Consider the following 20,472-nt stretch of genomic DNA (forward strand, 5'->3'; position numbering starts at 1 on the left):
CATTTGTGGAAGGTAACCTTAGACACCGTATTGACCCAAAATATCTAGTGTGGCTCATCTGCAAAATGAAGCATCAATGCCTGGAATTCATTAAAAGTGTTACATGTTTAATTTTTCCTGCCCTACAGCTCCATTGTCTCGTAAAATTTTTCCTTTGATGTCCCCCACTAAAAGAATTAAAGGAATATTGTAATTGAAATGTCATTAATAATTCACAGGACCCTCCTCCACCAGTAATACATCTGATGAAATATTAATTGAGCTCCACAGACTGACAGTCTGCAGAGAAGCACTTGCCTGTAATTTGAACCACGAGTCCTCATATTGCTGTAGCTCAGACCTGCCAAGAAGGCAATTATCTGAATGGTCTTGCCCAATCCCATCTCATCTCCCAGAATTCCTCCTGCCTGCTGGCAGTGCAATTCCCAAAGCCACCTAACACCTGTCTGCTGGTACCTAAAACAAGGAAAAAGAAGATGGCAAATGTTTGATAATACAGATCATAACAGAAAGTACTCATGAATTAATCATTTGGCAAGGTTCTCATACCAGTTACTGTAACATGCTGGATGTGTGTTTTACATGAGTGCTGTATTTACTAGGTCATACATTTTTGATGCACTCAGACATTACATGTGACTTTCGTTCTTTATGCAACACTAAAACATTTCTAATTAAACTGACAGTCATTGCAATTAGAGGGTATTTTATTTCATATATATTTTAAGTGCTAAAAGCAACTTCGAAAGTTACTCTTATGAAGCATTAGCTTTTCAGAAAAGACAAGATGCAAGGGTCTAGTAAATAATATTATTTGGAACATACTCATTGAACTAAAGGAAAAGGTTGACTTGTAAGGGGTACAGACTTCATACTCTACTATAAAAACTGATCACATCTGCCAAATCATGCTTTTTTAAAACATAAATTTATTTAATAACATTTAGTCTCTTTCAATGAAGAAAAAAACCAAGACTAAGCAATCGAAACTATTGCAGTGCAGGGGATACAGCAGAGCATTATGTGAGAGCATCAGGGCAGTTTCTACTCCCAATCCCTTCACTGGAAATAGCACAAGCAACAATGTAAAATACATTCCACTTAAAAGAAGCAGACTAGAAAGCAAGATTTATGACAGCAAGCTAAAAAGGTGAAGATAAGATGCTGGGTTGAGAATCACTTTAGGACACACCTTTTTATAACAACATGAAATAATGAGACCAGTAGGAATAAAATACCATGTGTTAAATTGAAAACAGAAGAAGTAAATGAAAAACCATACCTTTAAATCACATTTAAAAAATCAAACATGTTTCAGCACCTCAGTGCCTTGTAACTTACAGGAAAAAAAAGGTTACTGATAATTTTCTTGATGGCATGAATTTCTGGAGTGAAGAGCACAGCACAGAACACTTTTTAAATAGGAGCCATTCATTTTAGGTGATTTCTTGTGTGCATTTCAAAATCCTGTTTCCATCCTTGAACAAATAATATTTAGGACTACTGACAGCTAATGACACTAGTGTCTACAAAGTACTATTAAAAATCAATTTGTGATGAGTTTGGTATGGATTTAGAGAATGCTAAATGGAGACAAAGAAATGGCTTGAGTAGTTAAAAAAAGATGATCAAAGAACACATCTAATGGTTCAGACATCACACTATCTGCTGGTGTCTCAAAAGCATTATACTACGAAGCCCTTAAGAAACGCTTTTATTAGAAATTAATTCACCTTAAAATGCAGCAATCTATAAAACAACTATGAAATGGCTTGCAGGATTAGCTATAATTGGATTAAGATGCTATCATTACTACATTTTATGAAGACAAAACATCTTCTGAAAAACATTAAAGAATTGAAAATAACCCTAATTCCAGTCAGAAGGTGCTCCCCCAGCACCTTCAGCATGTTTCAGCATGTCTCTTCAGAAGACAACCATTCAATAACTTCTTAATATAAACTGTATGTAACCCTAAAAAATAATACAAGAGCTTTAAAATTAGATTAATTTATAAACATATTTCTCCCTCTCCTTCCTTATCCTGAGAAAGTTTTACAGTAGATAAATAAGCTTGTGAAAAAGTCTACTTCATGGTTATATAAAAACATGAAAGATGCAGGTGCTTTGTATGATCATATAAACATGCAATCTAAATATTCAAAACTTAAAGGAAAACACCCTCCTCCTTTTTTGTGGTTATATGGAAAGACAATTAATTATTTTCAACCTTACACTTTTATTGCACCAATTTTTTTGTTTTGTTTTTGTTTGTTTGTTTTTTTAAATTCCAAAAATATTTTGGAAGTAAATAGAAGTACTGCTGGTCTTCCAAAATAGTTACCTTGTATTGTGTTTCACATGAGCAATCATGCTGTGATGCATCCTTCAAAATTCACCACAGCAGATACCAGAGTTCAGCTGCATTGTTGCAGAGACAAAATTGTGTTTCAGATTTATCAGGGAAATCACACACTGGAAACGAACAGTGATGAAGGCTGCTTTCTTTTTCAAAGAGAGAGCATTCACGCAGCCTTATGCAGATGGAAAAAGGCAATGTTTGCAGGTCTGCTCAGTTTTGTTCCACAGCAGCATCCATGTTATTCCTGATCAATATTTAGCAAAGCAGACAAATGTGCATGGAAGAAGAAACAGACTGTCCACTTTAACAGGCTTACCAAAGGATGAGGGTCTCCTACTTCCAGCATGAGCTAACTTCTTTGGAATTTAACTATGCCTATTGACTATGGGCTTTCCTACACTGGAGATTTCAGCATTTAAGTTACAAGTCAGACAAATCATTAATCGCAATTGATCTTTCTAACCACTTAAGAAGTTTTGCCAACTGACTCATGCTTGCAGGGATACCCTTCATTAGTGAGGCTTGCATCTTCAAGATTAATTTTTAGTGACTGCTCTATTTCATTTCCCTTCGGGTTGCTCAGACCGCACATCCGTCCTCAAGATGAATACTTGTGCAGTACCTTCGCATAAACAACTGGAGACCACATATTGGCTCTGGATGGTCCCAGCAACCAAGGCATTAATTCAACCCCATTTCAGAGCTAGTGCTTTCCTTCTGAGGACTACAGGACAACAGTAATAATTTCTCTGAGGTCAAGACTAAGTGGTTCTCTTGGAAGGGTTACCACACACCCCCATTATAAACCAGGGCTTTCTACTACAATAAGATTTCAACAGACTTTGCTTTCAAGAGAAGAGAAGATTTTCCTGCTGTGTGAAATATTGCCAACAAAACTGAATTCAAGCCCATTATGCATGAAATTGAAGGGAGAGATTATGGATAAAATTAACTGGTTAGCTGCTAACTTGTAGTTTTTTGTTGTTTTTTTTTGAGATGAACTTGAAGACATCACTGGGCACTATGTTTTAAAAAACTGAAACAGAAAACACTTATGTTGAAATCTGTAATTAAGCATTAAATAACTAAAGAATGAGTTGTAGAGTTGTTTTCCATCTACCAGAGGAATTAAGAATTCACTCTCTATATTTTAAAATTTTACCTGGCAAAATGTTCAAGATTATTTTATAATATGAATTACAAACAGTTACTTTGAGAAGACTTGTAGTAGTTACTTAAAAAAAAAAGTTCTCCATATTTTCTACTGGCAGAAAATTTCACTCCACTCAATCAGAGAAACACCATATTTCTTGTTTTCTTTTATCACATCTTACCATCATCTTATGTTTCAAAGTAAAATTATTCTACCACTCCACACCTGAATTAGGAGCAAGCATACATAATATATCAATAAAAGAATGCATTTTTACAAATAGACAAGGAGCACTTCTCAATTCATAGTTTAGCTAATACGCATTTACAATATTCACATCAGCCAGTTATCACCTCCACATAATTGCATTTTGTGCTCACAATAAGTTTATTTCTTTGAAGTTTGATCCTGAATTTTTTTAAAGAAAGAATCCTACTGAAACAATTGAAGGAAAAGTTGAGGCATCATTCACTGAAGTAAAAGTTACAGCAAAGGTCATCTGGAACTCACTATGACTATTACTACTAATATTATTAACAGCATACAGTGGCATCATATTGAAATAAAGTACACAATACATACTTAAAAAGCTTTTTGAAGAGAAATCCTGGTACTTTGAAACCCTCTTCAAATTCAACGTCACTTTCTTCAGAAAGTTCCTCAGCTGTTTGATGTTCTTTATCCTTCAAACGTTCTTTTTGCCACTTCCTGGAGTAACACAAGGAATCAACATTCAATTACAGCATGGAAAAGATTCTGCATGAAAATGACACCGAATTTTGATCAAGTAAAAAAACCCAAAAAACCCCACATGCTCTGATGTCATGATTTAAAATAGCTATCCTTTGGAGGAGAGAATTATGCAAGTAAAGGCTTGAGATGTCTGATATATTAAGGTGTATTATAAAAGGTACATGTTTTATAGCTAGTTACAATTTTCTAATTTTCTATAGACAAAATTGCTAATATAATGGAATCAACAGTTAATAGCACCAAAAAGCCTGGCAACTTTAAACTCCTAAATCTCACTCCCCTTAAACCCCCCTTCCACCAAAGTATTGATAAAGTTTAGGTGTGCCAAAGCTATTTTATTAATTTAATTGAACACTTAAATTTAAGTGTTCCTTCCTTCCTGTAGAGAAAAGTGAAGCAGTGTATAATCTTATACAGAAGACTCAGTTGGAAATATCACCATCTTCAGAGTGACATGCTCTAAATCTGTAATGCAGTCATTATTAAGAGAATGAGTTTTATGAGGTTCTGGAATTACAGTGTGATTTGTGGTTTGCAGCCTCAACTTATTTGGACTCCAGGCAACTTAAGAGAATTACCCTCCTGTCCCATCATTCCCCCACTGCTGAGAAAGTACCAAAGGATCTTCAACATTCCAACAAAATGATGAACTTGTCTTTCAGTGACCCAAACCCATCTTCCTGTAAAGCTGAAGTGTACTCTAGCTGGCTATGTGCTACTCGACCAACAGCGCTTCACTGACAATTTGGCATTTGCTGGAATTCTCTCCTGGAAGTGCTATTTACTGCAGGCACACTGAACGTGGTGGGTAAACTGACATAATCCCTACAGAAACCGGGAAGGCACACAACATATCAAAAACATCCATAAGCTACTGTTCTGAATGCAATGCAAAAGCAAACTCCCACTTAATGGTCTCTGCATACCTGGCAAATTTGTTTAATAACACTTGTGTTAGGAACAAGAGAGCAGGGAAGAAGCTCAACACTTCACATGCAAGCAATACGATCATACACTCTTTCTCATGAAAGCAAGCTGATTGTGTGAGGTCTCTAGATGGACTTTTCAGCAGTACCTTTTGAGAAAATACTTCAAGTCTGCCTTTATGGAACTAGTCATGAAGTTGGTATTGTTCTATTAACTCAAAATAAACACCACCATCTCCAAATACACATAAGCTCCAATCACTGTCAAGAATGAAAGAACTGAAAAACTAAGACAACACAACGCCGGTCAGGTTTACAGAGCCAGTTTCACTGAAGCATATTTTGATCTCTTAAGATGTCTTCAGAAGCAAAAATAATGATGAGGGGAAAAAGAGAGGGGAAAAAACTAGATGAACAGACAGCCATCAGTTTGCTGTTTAAAACTGATGATTTGCTAATGTTTATACAGGATTCTTCTTATTTCATTACATGAAATCATGAATACAGCTAAGTTGTAAAAAAGAACTTACTAAAAACACATGAAGTGTCAAGGTTTTCCTCCTTTATAAACCTATCCTAACAGGAATGGAAATCTCTATCTTAGAGTAGCAGTCTGCTAAATTACAAAATTACACTCAGGGTCTGGAGTCTAGCAGGCTGATACGATACCTTCTAGAGTCATAGCATAAGAATGCATTTATGTTTCTTTCAGTTCTACAACATTATACTATCAGGCACAGAGGGTCTTACTTTTCTGAATTCCAGAAAAGAAATTCAAATCGACAAATGCTGATAGTCACTGCTTCAGACTGCATCACTACTAGAACCGAGACATGCCACAACTCGATTATTTCATCTGACTGGGTAATGACAGGACTCAAACCAAGGAAGGAAACTCCTACTTACCATACTAAAATCAAAACAACTACAGATTACAAAGTTTCTAAAGAGACATGTAGGTAAACAATCCATACTAAACCCGAGCAGGGCAATAATTTGTACAAGAATTTGCTATTAATTTTGCACTCCAACACGAATCACAACCAGCCAGCACAGGAGCAGCAGCCTCCCCTGGGAAGGAGCAGATTGCCCTCTAGTGTGCATCGGGAAAAGTGATCCAGAAACAACCAAAAGGAAACTACGAGGTTAACTCGAAGCTGTCCAGGAATTTAGGCACTTCACCTGCATAGAGCTAGTACACTTTCTTCAAGAAGTGTAACCAACATTGGGATTTCTCCTAAAATTATACATGGATAATATATAGAATTTGAACTATATAAACCCTGTACTTCATTTTCCTGAAAAACAATTCTCTGTTACTTCACTGAAGTACTACATCTCTTCCAAATACCTAGAGGTTTTTAGCCATCAATTACCAGTTTAAAGAAATAACAGCAACCTGTTATCACAAACAACTTTCAGAGTCTGAAGAAGCTATTCAGTTTCTGAAAAGCTGTGAACTTAATGTAACACACACCATTAAGATATTCTACATTGAAATATCACTATTTTATGTAGAAAAGTGTAAATATCTAAATGGCTGAAGCAATAGGAGGACAAACACTACTTCCAAGACCACGTCAGTTTGTTGGCTAATCTGGTCTTGTACCTTTCCCTGGAAGTCAGAGTTTGGAGGGAGAAATAGTGGTCTTCATCTTTGACTTAAATACACAGCAACTTACTGCTCATTTGGTCAATATATTCCTTACACACATCAGCTCAACGTCATTAGTATGTTTAAACAATTAGAAAATACAGGTTTTACTGTATTACCAAAGTCTCTTTAAAAGAGAGAAGCATAACCTTTAAGAAATCTGTCTTATATTGTCCATTGTCACTGACATAAATGTAATTTTATCCCTGAAAGTGAAGTATGAAAGCCATATATCATACAATTAAATTTCTTCTTAATATAGGAATGTATTCAGATACTAAACCCATTTCACACTTATTGCAATACCCTAGAAAGAAATTCTGCACCCAAAACAGTAATGAGCACAATTTAACTTTTTTTTTTTTTAAATGCAGTCAGGAACCAAGCTGACTATTTAATATAGTTTGCATTTGTGAAGCACAATGTGTTTTCTATTTTATACAGCTAAGAATCCCTTACAGATTATTCTAATTTGCTAAATTGACGCATTCAGTATTGCTTTTTTGATCTAACTTTTTATGGTCTATATGGGTGGATTTAATTGGTATGTCCTAACAGATGAAATACATGCAGTTAGTACCACAAGCCTCCATAAGTAAATTTAGACTGATGTAGACAAGTACACACTTGAGTTTAGAATGAAAGGTGTACTCAGTGAGTGAGAGAAAATATATCTTCATTTGTGTCCTGGCTTTGTCACTTTAAAGAGCAGTAAGAATGCTTTAAGAAAGTATCTTTCAGGAAAGGTAATATTTAACCATTTTTTAACCTAGAACTTTGAAACACAAAGAGATTCAGTAACTCAGATACATCACAGAAAGCTAGCACATGAAAACTGATCTATGAAAACCAATTTAATTTAAAACAATTGTTTTCTTTATGAATCAACTGCTTTGTGTACCAACAGTCAAAGCTTCCTGCTACTCAATTGCCTGGATATCACTTGAGAGACAAGAAAAGAAGCAGCTTTCCCAGCCTTGCCTCTGTGCACTTGACAGCAATAGAAGTCAAACAACTGTACTTAACAAACTATACAGAATACACAAGAAAACAGAGATACAGTACTGATCTCCCACAATATGACTTGTAATTCCTCCCTTGAAGCAGCAGGCAGATACATACTGACAACTGGTAAGGGAAGAATGTACTTCAGACTGCTAAGGTTTATTTTGACTCCAAGCTATTACCTTATACTGACACCATCCTGATGTCAATAATGTAATGCATTAACTACATATAAGCAGAAAAAATTTACTTTATACTTATGCTTGGCATTTTAATATATGTAAAGGAAAACTTGAAGTAATATTAACAAAATCTTGATACTTTACAGTTTCCATATCTGCAAAGCTTGAGAATAATACAAAAAAAAGTAGCAGTTTTCTTGTTGAGAAAAAAAAACCAAAAAAGTTTTACTTCCTACACATTTAATAGGCATTCAAGGTTACTATTTTACTATTGTTTTGTGCTTCTTGGTAAAAGAAGTTAAAAAACAGGTTCATTTTCATTCTTTCCATAGTCTTCAAATAAATTGACTGACTCCCCTGTGTGGGGCCTGGCTGCTGGCTGGGGTTTAACCACGACATCTGAGCATTCCATTGGGCAGGAGGGAACAGGTTTTGATCTCTCAATATACCTGTTGATGCAGATCAAGTCTCTGAGACATTCCAGTACCATCCTAGAGAACGACTACCTAAGCCTCTAGGTTCAGCTGGTAATAGCCAGTGTGGATAGCTGGGAACAACAACACACTAATTTTCAGTGAATATTTGAATTGCCTATAGATACATGACAGTATCCTATTTCCCTTACTCTCCATAAACCTGATGTTCCCTGGTACTGTCCACTATTCTAGCAAGCTATGAATTCACCTTAGGCATAGACCTTTCAGAAGAGAAGATTTTGTTCATCTGCATGGCTACACAGAAACGTGGCTCCAGTAACTAGAGAAAGGCAAGACCCACACAAGGGAAAAAAGCCCTGAAATTTCTGATAGCCTAAGCTGACTCTGCATAGCTAAATTTTACTTTTTCATGTTCCATTGCTCACACCTTGCTTTGAGTGACTAGGCCAACCTCTGGAAGCAGTCTTTAGAAGGACAGGCTGCTCTCCTGCCTGACATTTCCTACAGACAACAGCTCCCATTCTGACAACAGTCTCTTGTTCTAGAGATGCTCTGCAGTCATGCAGTTAGCTAATTATCCTGCTTTAACAACATCAATGTAGTTTCCCCTTGACACAGACCAGTCTCTTGAAGTCCCATCTCTGAAAAGTTTTAATGTTAAGGAAACTCATTTTCAGTCTCTAAGAGTGTAGGACTGAATTCATTGCCAAGCACAAGACTAGATGTTCAGAAGAATAAAGTAATCCTGAAGGACTTTCCTCTGCCTCTCTCACGGGTAAAATATACCATAATCTCACCCATTTGTTTGAATTCAAAAGTAAAACTGACATGAAACAAGATATAAATGTAAGCAAATGACAGCATTTCTATAGCATTCTTAATATGTTTCTTAATTCACTACATTTTATTTTCTCATGGCATTTCCCATAATGAAGATTACCTGGGGGTGTCAGCATAAAAACATCAATGTGGACAGCTGCAGCTTAACAGCCACAATAACTGTAGCTATGAAATTTTTAAGATATGTAGTGTTTTGGTAGCAATTACAGTTATTGATATTTCTAAAATTCATTTAGGCTTTTATTGTAACTTCAGTAACCAAAAGAAATGCAGCCTATGATATGACTTTGCTAAGGATAAATTGTCACAATCTTAACGTTATTAAAAAACGTTTTTGAATGAATTTAAACTGTGAGTCATATTAAAACTTTCAATCAAAATAAATTACTCTTGATGAAAACACTGAATTAAAAATGATTTAATATTGGTCTACTTTAAATGTGAAGAATACAGTTTTATTCAATAAACCAGTAAATATTTTACCAATTAAGAACAGTTAGATTTGTTAATGCATCCCATAGAAAATATATTTTTTGACCCTTTGGACATTGTTCAGATTAGCCTCTTGCCAGAATTTCTATTCAAGAGCGATAAACTATGCCTTACTTTTGAAAAGCAACATCCTGGGTTTGCAAATGTATTGCATTATATCAGTTCCTAATCTGCCTTTATAACTTGGGATGTGAAAGTGAAGTTGGGCTCTTCCTACATGAGATTTTCTCCAACTGAGAGCACTTCTGCTACCAGAAGATACCTCTTCCTCCACAGCAACCCAGGCTCTCACCACAGGGGAGATGGTGCTTATACCTCTACTTCTTGATATTCTCTGACAGAGTACCATTTAAATGCATAAGACTTTGTATTTCCACAGAAGTGTAAAATTTGAGCTTCCCAAGCATTAATCAAGTTCCTATGCTAGGCTTTATCACTACATCAACCACTCTTCACTGACTGTTCTAATACATGTTCTTCCTCTCACTCTAAAGAAGCTGTTTTCATGTTCCATGACTTTCTATGTAACTACCTGAAGGATATTCAGTAAAGGTACTTAATTAAAAGTACACATGCCATCAACAAGCTAAAGTTTATTATATGAAGCTCAACCCTTATACTAGAAAAGAAACAACATGCCTGTGGATCACCAACACATAGGTTATACAAATTTCATAAATCACAGTGGTTGATGTAGTGATAAAGCACAGGTGATCCACAAATAAGGACCTATAACAACAAGAAAAGTTCAACAGCAAAGTTAATTTAATTAAGCCCCATGTTTGAATCCTTCTGGAAGGATTCACCTCATTTCCCTTACTTCAACACACTCCCTAGCAGTCTATTATAGCTATTGTCCTTTGCATGTTCAACATACTAATTTATTATTATTAATAAAAATGTCTAGGACTAACCTTAGTCTCTGTTTATAATAGTCCACATCTCCATCATCTCTCCATCGTCTCACTTTGTGCTTCCCTGGTGTATGCTCCTCTTCCTCAGAGCTTGGAACATAGTCAGCATCATTTTCAGCTTCTTTAAAACCCTTCTTGACCCTCTTTCTTGATAAACTCTTAAGTTCATAATCAGAATCATTCTCAGTAAGAGAAGATGCCTGCTCTTCTTCCTCTTCTGCTGCTTCTGGATCAAAGAGCTCCTCATCAGGTACATACTCAGACTCCCCACTATCATCCTCTTGTTCATACCTGCACTTCTTGGCCTCAAGATATTTCTGTTCCTTTGGAATCCTGGCCTTGGAATGAATCTGAAGGGCATGCTTCTGAAGCTCTCTCAAGTGTTTTTTTAAACGCTTATCTGTTTTTGAGAGGGCTTTACCACTTTTCTCCTTTGTGGCAGCTGCAGGAGCCACACACTGAACATTTTTGTCTTGTGCTTTCTTCTTTGCTCCTTTGTGACGGGATAACTTCTTTCTTTCAGATGACAATTTAGCCTGGTCTGCTAAGTACTTCTCAAAATCAGATGTTTCATTTAGCCTTAACTGTCGTGCCTTCCTCTCTGGCTTCTGAGGTATTTTAGTTCCAAATGGAGTCATCTGACCAGTTCGGATGAGCTCTGCCCACTCTGTTTCCTGAGCAGGCATAAGCATACTGCCAAGGGATGATGGACCAGGTTCTGCAACAAAAGTCAGAACATACAGTATGCCTTTAACACCTTCTGTGTAGCTAAAACACAGGAGCAAGGGTGTTACATGTACTATCAAAATGCAAATATTTCTGAAACCATGCACAGCAGCAAGAACTACCATAAAATTACAATTCCCGATGATACATGAACTCTGATGTATCACCTATGTTGTCAACTGTCAATATGTCACCATGTTCAGAACAAGAAACCACTGTGTCCCCATCTGCAGCAACACTGCCCATTTCAATTTTATTATTGATTTTTCAGTCCTATTCAAAAGCTTGAAATTTGACACTTTGATTACCACATCACAACAAAAATGTCACAAGACACAGACTGTCCTACCATATGCTTCAAAAAAACCCAACGAGAAAACAACAAACAATAAAATGAAACCGAAAAACCCAAAACCTGTCTCCCTAGCCTACAATACTAATATGAAGATGATGACTTTTAAAGTCAGATTGGCTGCACAGCACTCTGCCATAAAAGAGCACTTTTAGGTACACTTACTATACACAGACTGTAACTGCTGTTTGAAACCAAAGAAAAAGAAAAGCTCTCGAATTCAGGAAGTTGAAGGGGAATTCTGCCCTGAAATCTAGTACAAGGACCCAGAATTTAAAAATAAGTCTATGAGGATTGCCAGTACAGCTTTAAATGTCCCACTTTAAAGCACTGTATCTATCATATGTTTAATCAGTAATCACAGTGCACCAGGCATGAAAACCCCTCCATCTCCACCTCTTCCTATTGGAACTGCTCCATTTCTTCTGTTGGGCTCCACTCACTTCTTAGTTACATTTCATAACACTGGGTGCCTGAGTTTTGCTGCATGAGCCCTCCAAAGAAAATATGATTTAATATGCTTTTCTACTGAGAAAAGTTAACTGAGGCTTTGACTCCTTTAAGTGTTGTTCAATCAGGAGAGAAGCATGAGCTGTACAAGATGGGAATCTACTCCAGACACACGTGCAAGAGTCAAACAGCACAAAGAGTTTTTTCACCTCTGCAAATAATAATATAACCCACAGGTGATGCGCAGACACAAATGGGACCCAAACTTGCCCTGCAGAATATGGCAGGTTATTGACTGTGGCCAAACTTAGCTTGCAGAGAGCAAGGAGAAAGAACACCTAGCAAAACACTGAGGCAACATATATTCTGGAAGAAAACTTACTTTTAATTTTAAAAATCACACTGCAGCCTGAGAAGAAGAGCACTTCCCTCTTCCATTTCTAGTGATACTTCCCAACAGAAAGAAAAACCAATTTTGTTAATGCTGATTGATAGCATCCAGCATATAAAATGTAATTCAATCATGATGTTAGTCATCTTTATCAAATTAGCTGTGAAAAAAAATGTCAGGATTTCCAATTTATTAAGCCCAATACTCTAATGTGCCTCAGTCATCCCTACACAGCTGAACAAAGATTAACATCCATTTTTTAAAACTTCCCACATGAATATGCCAAGATTTACAAATCTGCAGGTGTACAGAATAAGTGTTCTTAACTCTCTTTGAATGCCAGCCACTGAAATTTATATACTTTCTGGCAAAAATCTTACAAAATAGCTTCAAACAGAAAAAAGGCATTACAAAGTAGAACAGATCTTTCAGCCTTTTCCTACACATACCTTCATCTTCCTCATATTCAATCTCATTTGCTTCATCAGCAAAGTCTGTTAAACCAAGTATTCCTTGAAGACGTTTTTGTTTTGCTTTTATCTTCTTCAGCTGTTGCTCCTTCAACAAGAATTAAGTAATTTAATTTTTAGTCTACTTTATAAATTTGCTAACCTTTTAAACAACACTTAAATCAATATATTTGCACTAGTTTCAAGCAGAATCTCACACTCAAATATTTACAGTATCACATGTGAGAATAAAAGTGTAAAAAAAGTGTCACCAAAATACCGGAGGGCTCCAACCCAGAGAAGACACAATTTTGGGTGTATGATTATCTTACCATATGTGTATAGTAAGATCAGGCTGTTTACACACACAAAATTCATGTGCACACTGCATTTTTATGTACATTTCATAAGGCCATTTTATGTGTTGATTCCAGCGAAGGAAGCCCATCAAAGCAGACTGCTGAGATGCAGAGAACACCAAGAGATTTGCTCATGATTGCAAGACTGAGTTCACAACTACCAAGCCACATATAAGAGCTGTAGGATTTACTAAGATTTATTCATCATCCCAGAAGTTTTGGAATTTTTTTTACAAAGGAACTGAAATGGTAAATCAGTCCAACATCCTGATAGGCTTTTGTACATGATTAGTTCAGGAGTGGTCATGGTTAATTTAACAGCAAAAAATAAAAAGTGAAATGACTTCAAAATATCAATGTTACAGATTATGTAAGGAATATAGTTTATTACTGCTATGAAAATCATTCTTAGTTAATAATTCCTCTGTTACACCTTTTTTCTGATTGTAACATCCTCAACAGTGTAACTAGTTGTGATGGTATGGCTCCTTGATGTTGCTAACTTTCCTTTATGAAACAAAACATTCCGACCAGTAAAACAAAGATACAGACAATGTAACCTTCACATTTGTAACTCCATGCTTTGGAAGCATGCTTTACCTAGAAAGGCACATACTTCAGTAAAAACCAAATCCATTGCAAAATTCAGGTTATTAGGACCACTTTTATGGCTTAAGATTTTCAAAAGATTCTTTTCTTTCACTTCAAAGATGGTTAACAACAAACTTGCAAGGAGGTCTGAACTTCCCCTGCAACTAACACGTGTGCAAATCTCTTCAAGCAGTATCAAAACATGCAGAATAGTGATCATTCTTTAACAGTAAGTCTGGTTTAAATGCATTTCTTCCTACTATTTCCAGCTGCTTTTTCCTAGTCCTTTGCCACTGCTCTGTACTGTCTCATCACTTTCTTAATTGGCTAAATTAAAAGCAGTGTATTATCCAGGTTTCTAAAATTATCAAGGTTAAAAAACTGCAAGTGAGTGAGTCAGTGGCAAATGACCTAAGACTGGCCTACTGAGGGCAAAGGACAGTAAGTTTCACAGTCAGGTTTATCATTAGAGAAAGTATTAGGGTGAACTTCCAGCAGACAATGAGCTGATCAAGGTGCTACACTCCTGAGTAGTAGAAGTTTCTTTTTTCAAATCTCTTTCCTATTCACAGCTGTAAAGGTCTATTGCCTACATTACCCTGATGCCAGCCAGATTGCTTTAGAACTCCCTTAACTCTCTGCTCTGCCAGAAAAAAGCTGCAGCAGTTTCTGACAAAGCAATGAGTTAAAGGGGCTCACAGAGAGAAACTATGTGTACTGACAAGATACAGGTAATGAAAGAGGGTTAAGGAAAAGAACACAGGGAAGGAATAACCATGAGACCTGAGATTTAGTTAAACTACTGAATCATGCCCTAACAAGGCTTGGTCAATTCTCTAAATATTACTATGAGGGTTTTAATTAAATTAATGCAAATCAATCTTCTGAACTGGAAGACTGGAACTTCAGTTTTATATCTTATTCCAAAACTCAGATTAAAAAAACTTCAGCACCTTAAATTCTTTAAATTAGTATGAAATCATCTCAAAGGAAAGGAGCAGCAATTCTAGACTGACTCTGAACTATGTAATTAAGAATTATATAACAAAAGCCAAAGCTTAAGACAAAGTACAAACTCAGTATTGTTAACAGGAAATTACTGTAATCCAATTACCTTGTTATATTTTTGCCGTTTTACAGAATCTAGTTTTCTGTTAATATTTTTGTTGTCAGCAGCTTGAGGTGAAAGTTCCTCAATAATTTTATTTATATGTCTCAGAGATGTTGTACATGATCTGAAAAAAATAATAAGATTGCAATGAATTGGTAAATTCTAGAAAGAAAAAAAGCAGACTCTCAATTCTGACAATTTAAAAATTCCAGGAGATTTAACATAAGACTTAAAAAGGTGTAAAGGCAAGGTTCTGAATAAGCATAATATATTTAAACAACACTGGAAAGACTAACACTTAAAGTTGTACATCATAAAATATTTTTAAACTAAATTTTGGCAATAGTCAAATTGCAGAAGAATGTGAACTGACAACCACTGTAGTATTTAGTATTCAAAAGTTACAAGTGTGATGCTGACAAGCAAGAGTGGTTATTTTCATTATTCAAGGTAAACAAAACAACCCAAAAATTGAAATAGTTTTAATGGTTTGATGCCATTATATAAGGAAACCTGTATTTTTTACCTTTCATGCAAAAAGTAGATTACAAGACAAAAATGCAATTTCATGAGACAGACTGGTTCAAAGAATTAAGAGCACATCAACATTAAACTTCTACCCATGCACTCTCATTTTTCATGTTTCCATATAAAATATGAAATTCAAGTAGAACTACATGCTACAACCTAATGTTTCTGCTGTTGAGTTCATTTGCAAGGAATAAGGAAGTGTCCCACCATCAAAAGCAAGAAACCTAGGTTTGTTAATTCATATATCAGAATACTTTGTAAGGATACACAAATGAGAATCTCAAGGCATTATGAAAGAAGTCAAAGACAACTGATCACAAGACCTGCAAAGCAGCTGTTATTCCCTCTGGATGCAAAGGAAAGCAGTAAGGAAGTCTCCTCCGCTGCCAGGAAGGAAATTTTTAGGCCATGTTTACTTCCAGCTCTAATCTGAATTCTACCACTGTTATCCTTCCTAGGAGATATATTCTACCAGCAATTACTTCCATCCTCACTTCTCCATTCTCTTTTAACATTTTTGAACCATTCCCTTTCTTTCTCACTCTCCAGTTGTGCTGCTTGCAGTACACCATCCTCCTGCACATCTCCTAATTTTGGCTCTTGCTTCCCTGACCCTGGAGTCTCCCGGCACTTTTCTTCCACAAAACTTTAATTAACAGGACTTTGTAATTTACACAGGATTTAACTTCAAATATTTTATTCTCATTTTTCTGCTTAAATTTTTGTGTATATTATCGAATAATCTGGCTTCTACCATGAACTCTGTGCCAACTACTCAAAAAACACTTCTTGCCTGATTTTTTCTCTAGTCATGCATTCACTCTGCTACAGGATTTTAAGCAATTATATTACTCTTTACTCATGTCAGTTTTGGTAGTCCCTCCGCTCAAAGTCAGCTACACCTGTTAATTTTATCAAAATTCAACTTTCAGATTCTCACATTACATTTTATGCAGACAAGACTCAGCAAATCTGCATAAACCATTTGCATTCCCTCATGTAAATCTTGTTTTACGACTTCGAGGGAAAGGTGAAAATAGAGGGATAAGAAAAACCATAGGATGCTTCTGAAAGAAAAATGGGAAAACATAAACTAATTAACAGCGTTGTGTGTCACTCTTTCAATAATCACATACTTTAATGGTAATGATTATGCTGCTCCATTCTTTCTCTCAGTAACACCTTACTCATTATGTTCTTCGGCTCCACAACACTTGAAATTAGATTTCAGTGCTGCAAACTTATTTAACTTCACATCTCCACACCCAAGCTAGAAAATTAATGAAGTACATATAATTGAGACTTAAGCACTCTTGAGCCCTAAAAAATTACCATTCATGCAATACAGTGAAACACTCAGGAAGAATGATTTACCTGCAATAGTTCACATGGTAACTCTACAATGAGACTAGAAACAGAAAGGGAGATCAAAATTTGAAAGATCACTGGGTCCTACTCCTCAAAGTCTTCTACTGTCAATAGTATCAATGTTTGCTAAACATTTGATTCCTTTAAGGTATCATTAAGCACTTCTTACAAACATTTGTGATAAGGCTGTTTTGGCTCTAGGACGTTCATGAGATGGAGTCATCCAAGTTACAGAAGGAACATAACTCAAAATAGATGACCCCACAAACCATACAGAATTGAGGAAGTGACACTTCTTCTGACTGTAACTTTGAATAACAGAGTATAATGCCATTCTCCACTGCCCAGAAAACAGATGCATCTTGGTGAGGTAGGAGACAAAGCAGAAAAAGGAGGTGCACTCTACCCTGCTGTCTTGATGCATGACTAGATTAGTCAAGTAAGAGCAATGAAGCATTGTCTAATGTGAAAAATATTTTCTTCATTTTTAAACGTGACTCCAAAGAGTACGTGTGATCAAGCACTTTAAAAACATCTTTTCCTCTTTAAGATTTTAAAAACAGGAGACACCAAGTCTCATTAGATTGTCAGTAGCCGAAAAAAACAGAAAGAAAAAACACAATTTACCTCAAATCCTCCAGTACTGACTCATACTCTTTTGATGCATTAGCTATTTTTGCTGCTTTAGTCGCTTCATTAATTGCATTATCTACTTGCTGAAGAACTCCTTGCTCCAAGACATCCTGGTCATAGACATCAACTCCTAAATCTTTGAGCTCAGCAGCATGTGCACTACATGAGACAGACTGAATCTGCTGCCTGTTGATCTGTAAAAGGGGATGCCCTCTTCTGGGCACCTCCAAAGGAACAGCCATGGAAGTGGAAGCCTGGCAGTCAGAGCTGGGAACTCCGGTACTGTTACCCACACCATTGTCACAAATGCCATTTTCCTGTTCAGCTCCCAAGTCCTCATCATTATTCAGGCAATCATTGCTTGAAGTAGTGGCAGACTCTGGCTCTTGGATACTGTCCGGGGGGTGACTCTTGTGTGCTGGCATCCTCTGCTCAAAGGCAACAAAGAAGAAGGACATTATCATAAGAACATCCACACGTACAAAGCTCCTCATGAAGACTGTGCCCCCCCAAAAAGTAAGCAAACCAATAAACATGTTTATAATAAATTCTTGTTTCAAAACATCTGGTAGTCTACTTCTCCACCAGTCCTCCCTGCAGAGGCATCTCCACACCAACTTTCACAACCAAAAGAGTGACCAAAACCTCATAGACAACTACATTTAACCCTTCTGGAAGACACTAATATGAAGACAAATAAGACAACGTGTAAAAATTACTACTTCAGAGAGTGAACTCAGTCTTGTGTGTAAACGGTCATGCTCCAGAAGACTGTGACATAACAAAAACATATACAACTTAATATACCCAAACCCTAAAAATACAACTTTTGGAAACAGGTTAAGACTTGCCATTGTGAGTGTAGCAGTCCATAAGTTTAGGTTAACAATTCAAACTTTAAAGTGGAGCACAAAGCACCTTATTTCTCAGGAAATCAATGCTGGACTGACTTACTAAGGCAAGCCTAGAGCTGGTATGGTTCAGCACCCTCTCCTAGCACGGCAGCCCATGGATCTCAGTCCCACCTCATGGTTTCCCCCCACCCGCGGGGAACACGCCCGCACAGAGCCTGGTCCTGCATTCAGGCAGCAGGTCCTGCTTTCAGGCAGCAGGTACCGCACCACGCCCGGCCCGCCCGGCCGCGGTGAACCAAGCGGGGCTGGGGCAGAGGCGGTGCTTCACCCACCTCTGTGTGCGAGCGAGCGCTGGACAAAGCGCGGCCGGGACGGGCAGGCGCGGGGCTCCGGCTGCCGCCGGGCTGTGCCCGAGCCGAGCTGCGTCCCGCAGCGCAGCGGGAGCGGCACCGGGAGCGGCACCGCCGGGCCGGGCCAGGCCAGGCCGGGCCGCACTGCTCCACCGGCACGGCTCCGGTTCCGGCTCCGCGCCTGCGCCTGGGCGGCACTGCGCCGCGCCGCGCGTCACTTCCGCAGCGGCGGGGACAGCGCGGGGATACCGCGGCGGGCCCGGACCCGGTCCCGGTCCCGGTCCCGTCAGGGCCTCCCGGAGCTGAGCTGGCGACGAGAGCAGAAATTAACTCCGTCTCGCTGGTTCCGCCGCTTCCTCTGCCTGTTTACCCCTTCTTCTGCCTCCCCATTCAGCGTCCTGAAACTCCCGCATCCAGCTCCCCCTCCTTCGCGCAGCAGAACTGAGTTTACTGCTGGCAGCCTTGGTCCAGCTGTGGGAGGATAAATGTGTAGCAGAACACACGTGTGTTAATAAGTAGTTCCCAAACATGTTGCTGGGGTTTTTTTCCGGCTTTATTCTGAACTACAGTTTCAGGTCCTTGACATTTCCTTCTTTTCCATTAATTTATTACTGCCTGGTAATGTCTCTGAGTCTCAGGAAAACACAGAATGGGTTTTCTAATACCTTTAAGACCTGGACCTGAAAGGTCATCATGCAAATAAAGCAGTGCTACATTGATAAACTCTTCTTTGTTTCCTTTGCTCTGAAATACACTGTTACTGCAAATATCCTGTAGTATTTAGTGACTACAATGAGGAAACTTCTAAATCTTCATTGCCATGTTCTAAGTAGAAGGAATAATGTTCTGTAACTGCTGAAACAATTTAAAATGTGAAGTGCAAAGTCTTTCAGCAGGCTGAGAAAGGCAGCAACCAGGACATGTAAAGACAGAGCAATGTCAAGGTGTTGTCAAAACTAAACTATGGCATGGAGGGGTAGGCTCAGTTTTCCACAAACTGATTACTGAAGGTCAAAAGATAAGTTGTCCTGGAAGCATAAAAAAGGGCTTTGTATATTATTAGCTAGGAGAGAAGTTTTCAAATGACAGGCTGCTTCTTTCCTAAAGGAGGAAATGGAAGATTTTCCTACATGGTAGCAGACTTTTATGGGTTAAGAGATCACTAATGTTGGAGATGGTCACTACTAAGATGGGAAGAAGGGCTATAATCAAACATTAAATATTGTTGCATCAAAGCAGGTACATGCAAAGCAAAACAGTTATATGCTGTATCCTGACTGTGACTCCAAGGATCCCAGGCAGAGCTTGCTGATAAAGATCCCTATTGTGCTCTGTATATAAGGGCATATATGGGACTGAACATGGTCTTCTTGGGAGTGTTCTGGAACCATGACGTAAAAACATGGGAGTTCCTTTTGGCAGCTTATCAATGATGTCTGTCCATGAAACACCTCAGACCCTGGGAATAAACTCTGTCAGTAAAAAGCAAATTGTACAATGAGTCTGGGCAAACTGGGTCAGGCCCACAGGTTGTGTGCATGGAGGCTGTTTGACTGGAGTGTACTGAACCAGGTCCTCCAGCAGCTGAA

At 37.7% G+C, this 20,472-nt stretch overlaps 1 protein-coding gene across 2 annotated transcripts in view; it reads right to left on the reverse strand.

Moving 5' to 3' along the window:
* Positions 1 to 19,036, reverse strand: part of ERCC6 (ERCC excision repair 6, chromatin remodeling factor) — a 44,125-nt gene extending 25,089 nt beyond the window's left edge. Inside the window, exons 1-7 of one of the 2 annotated variants that reach the window (XM_030950985.1) lie at positions 18,866 to 19,036; positions 17,674 to 18,107; positions 15,151 to 15,271; positions 13,087 to 13,195; positions 10,719 to 11,436; positions 4,098 to 4,223; positions 298 to 456 (exon numbers count right to left, since the gene is read on the reverse strand). In XM_030950985.1, coding sequence (XP_030806845.1) covers positions 298 to 456; positions 4,098 to 4,223; positions 10,719 to 11,436; positions 13,087 to 13,195; positions 15,151 to 15,271; positions 17,674 to 18,104 — 1,664 coding nt within the window. In that variant the 5' untranslated portion in view covers positions 18,105 to 18,107; positions 18,866 to 19,036. Of the gene's footprint in view, positions 1 to 297; positions 457 to 4,097; positions 4,224 to 10,718; positions 11,437 to 13,086; positions 13,196 to 15,150; positions 15,272 to 17,673; positions 18,144 to 18,865 lie in introns of those variants that run through there. The other variant, XM_030950984.1, reaches the window with a different exon arrangement.
* Between the last annotated feature and the right edge of the window lie 1,436 nt (positions 19,037 to 20,472).

This window comes from Camarhynchus parvulus, chromosome 6 (assembly GCF_901933205.1).
Source record: "Camarhynchus parvulus chromosome 6, STF_HiC, whole genome shotgun sequence".
Classification (NCBI taxonomy): domain Eukaryota; kingdom Metazoa; phylum Chordata; class Aves; order Passeriformes; family Thraupidae; genus Camarhynchus; species Camarhynchus parvulus.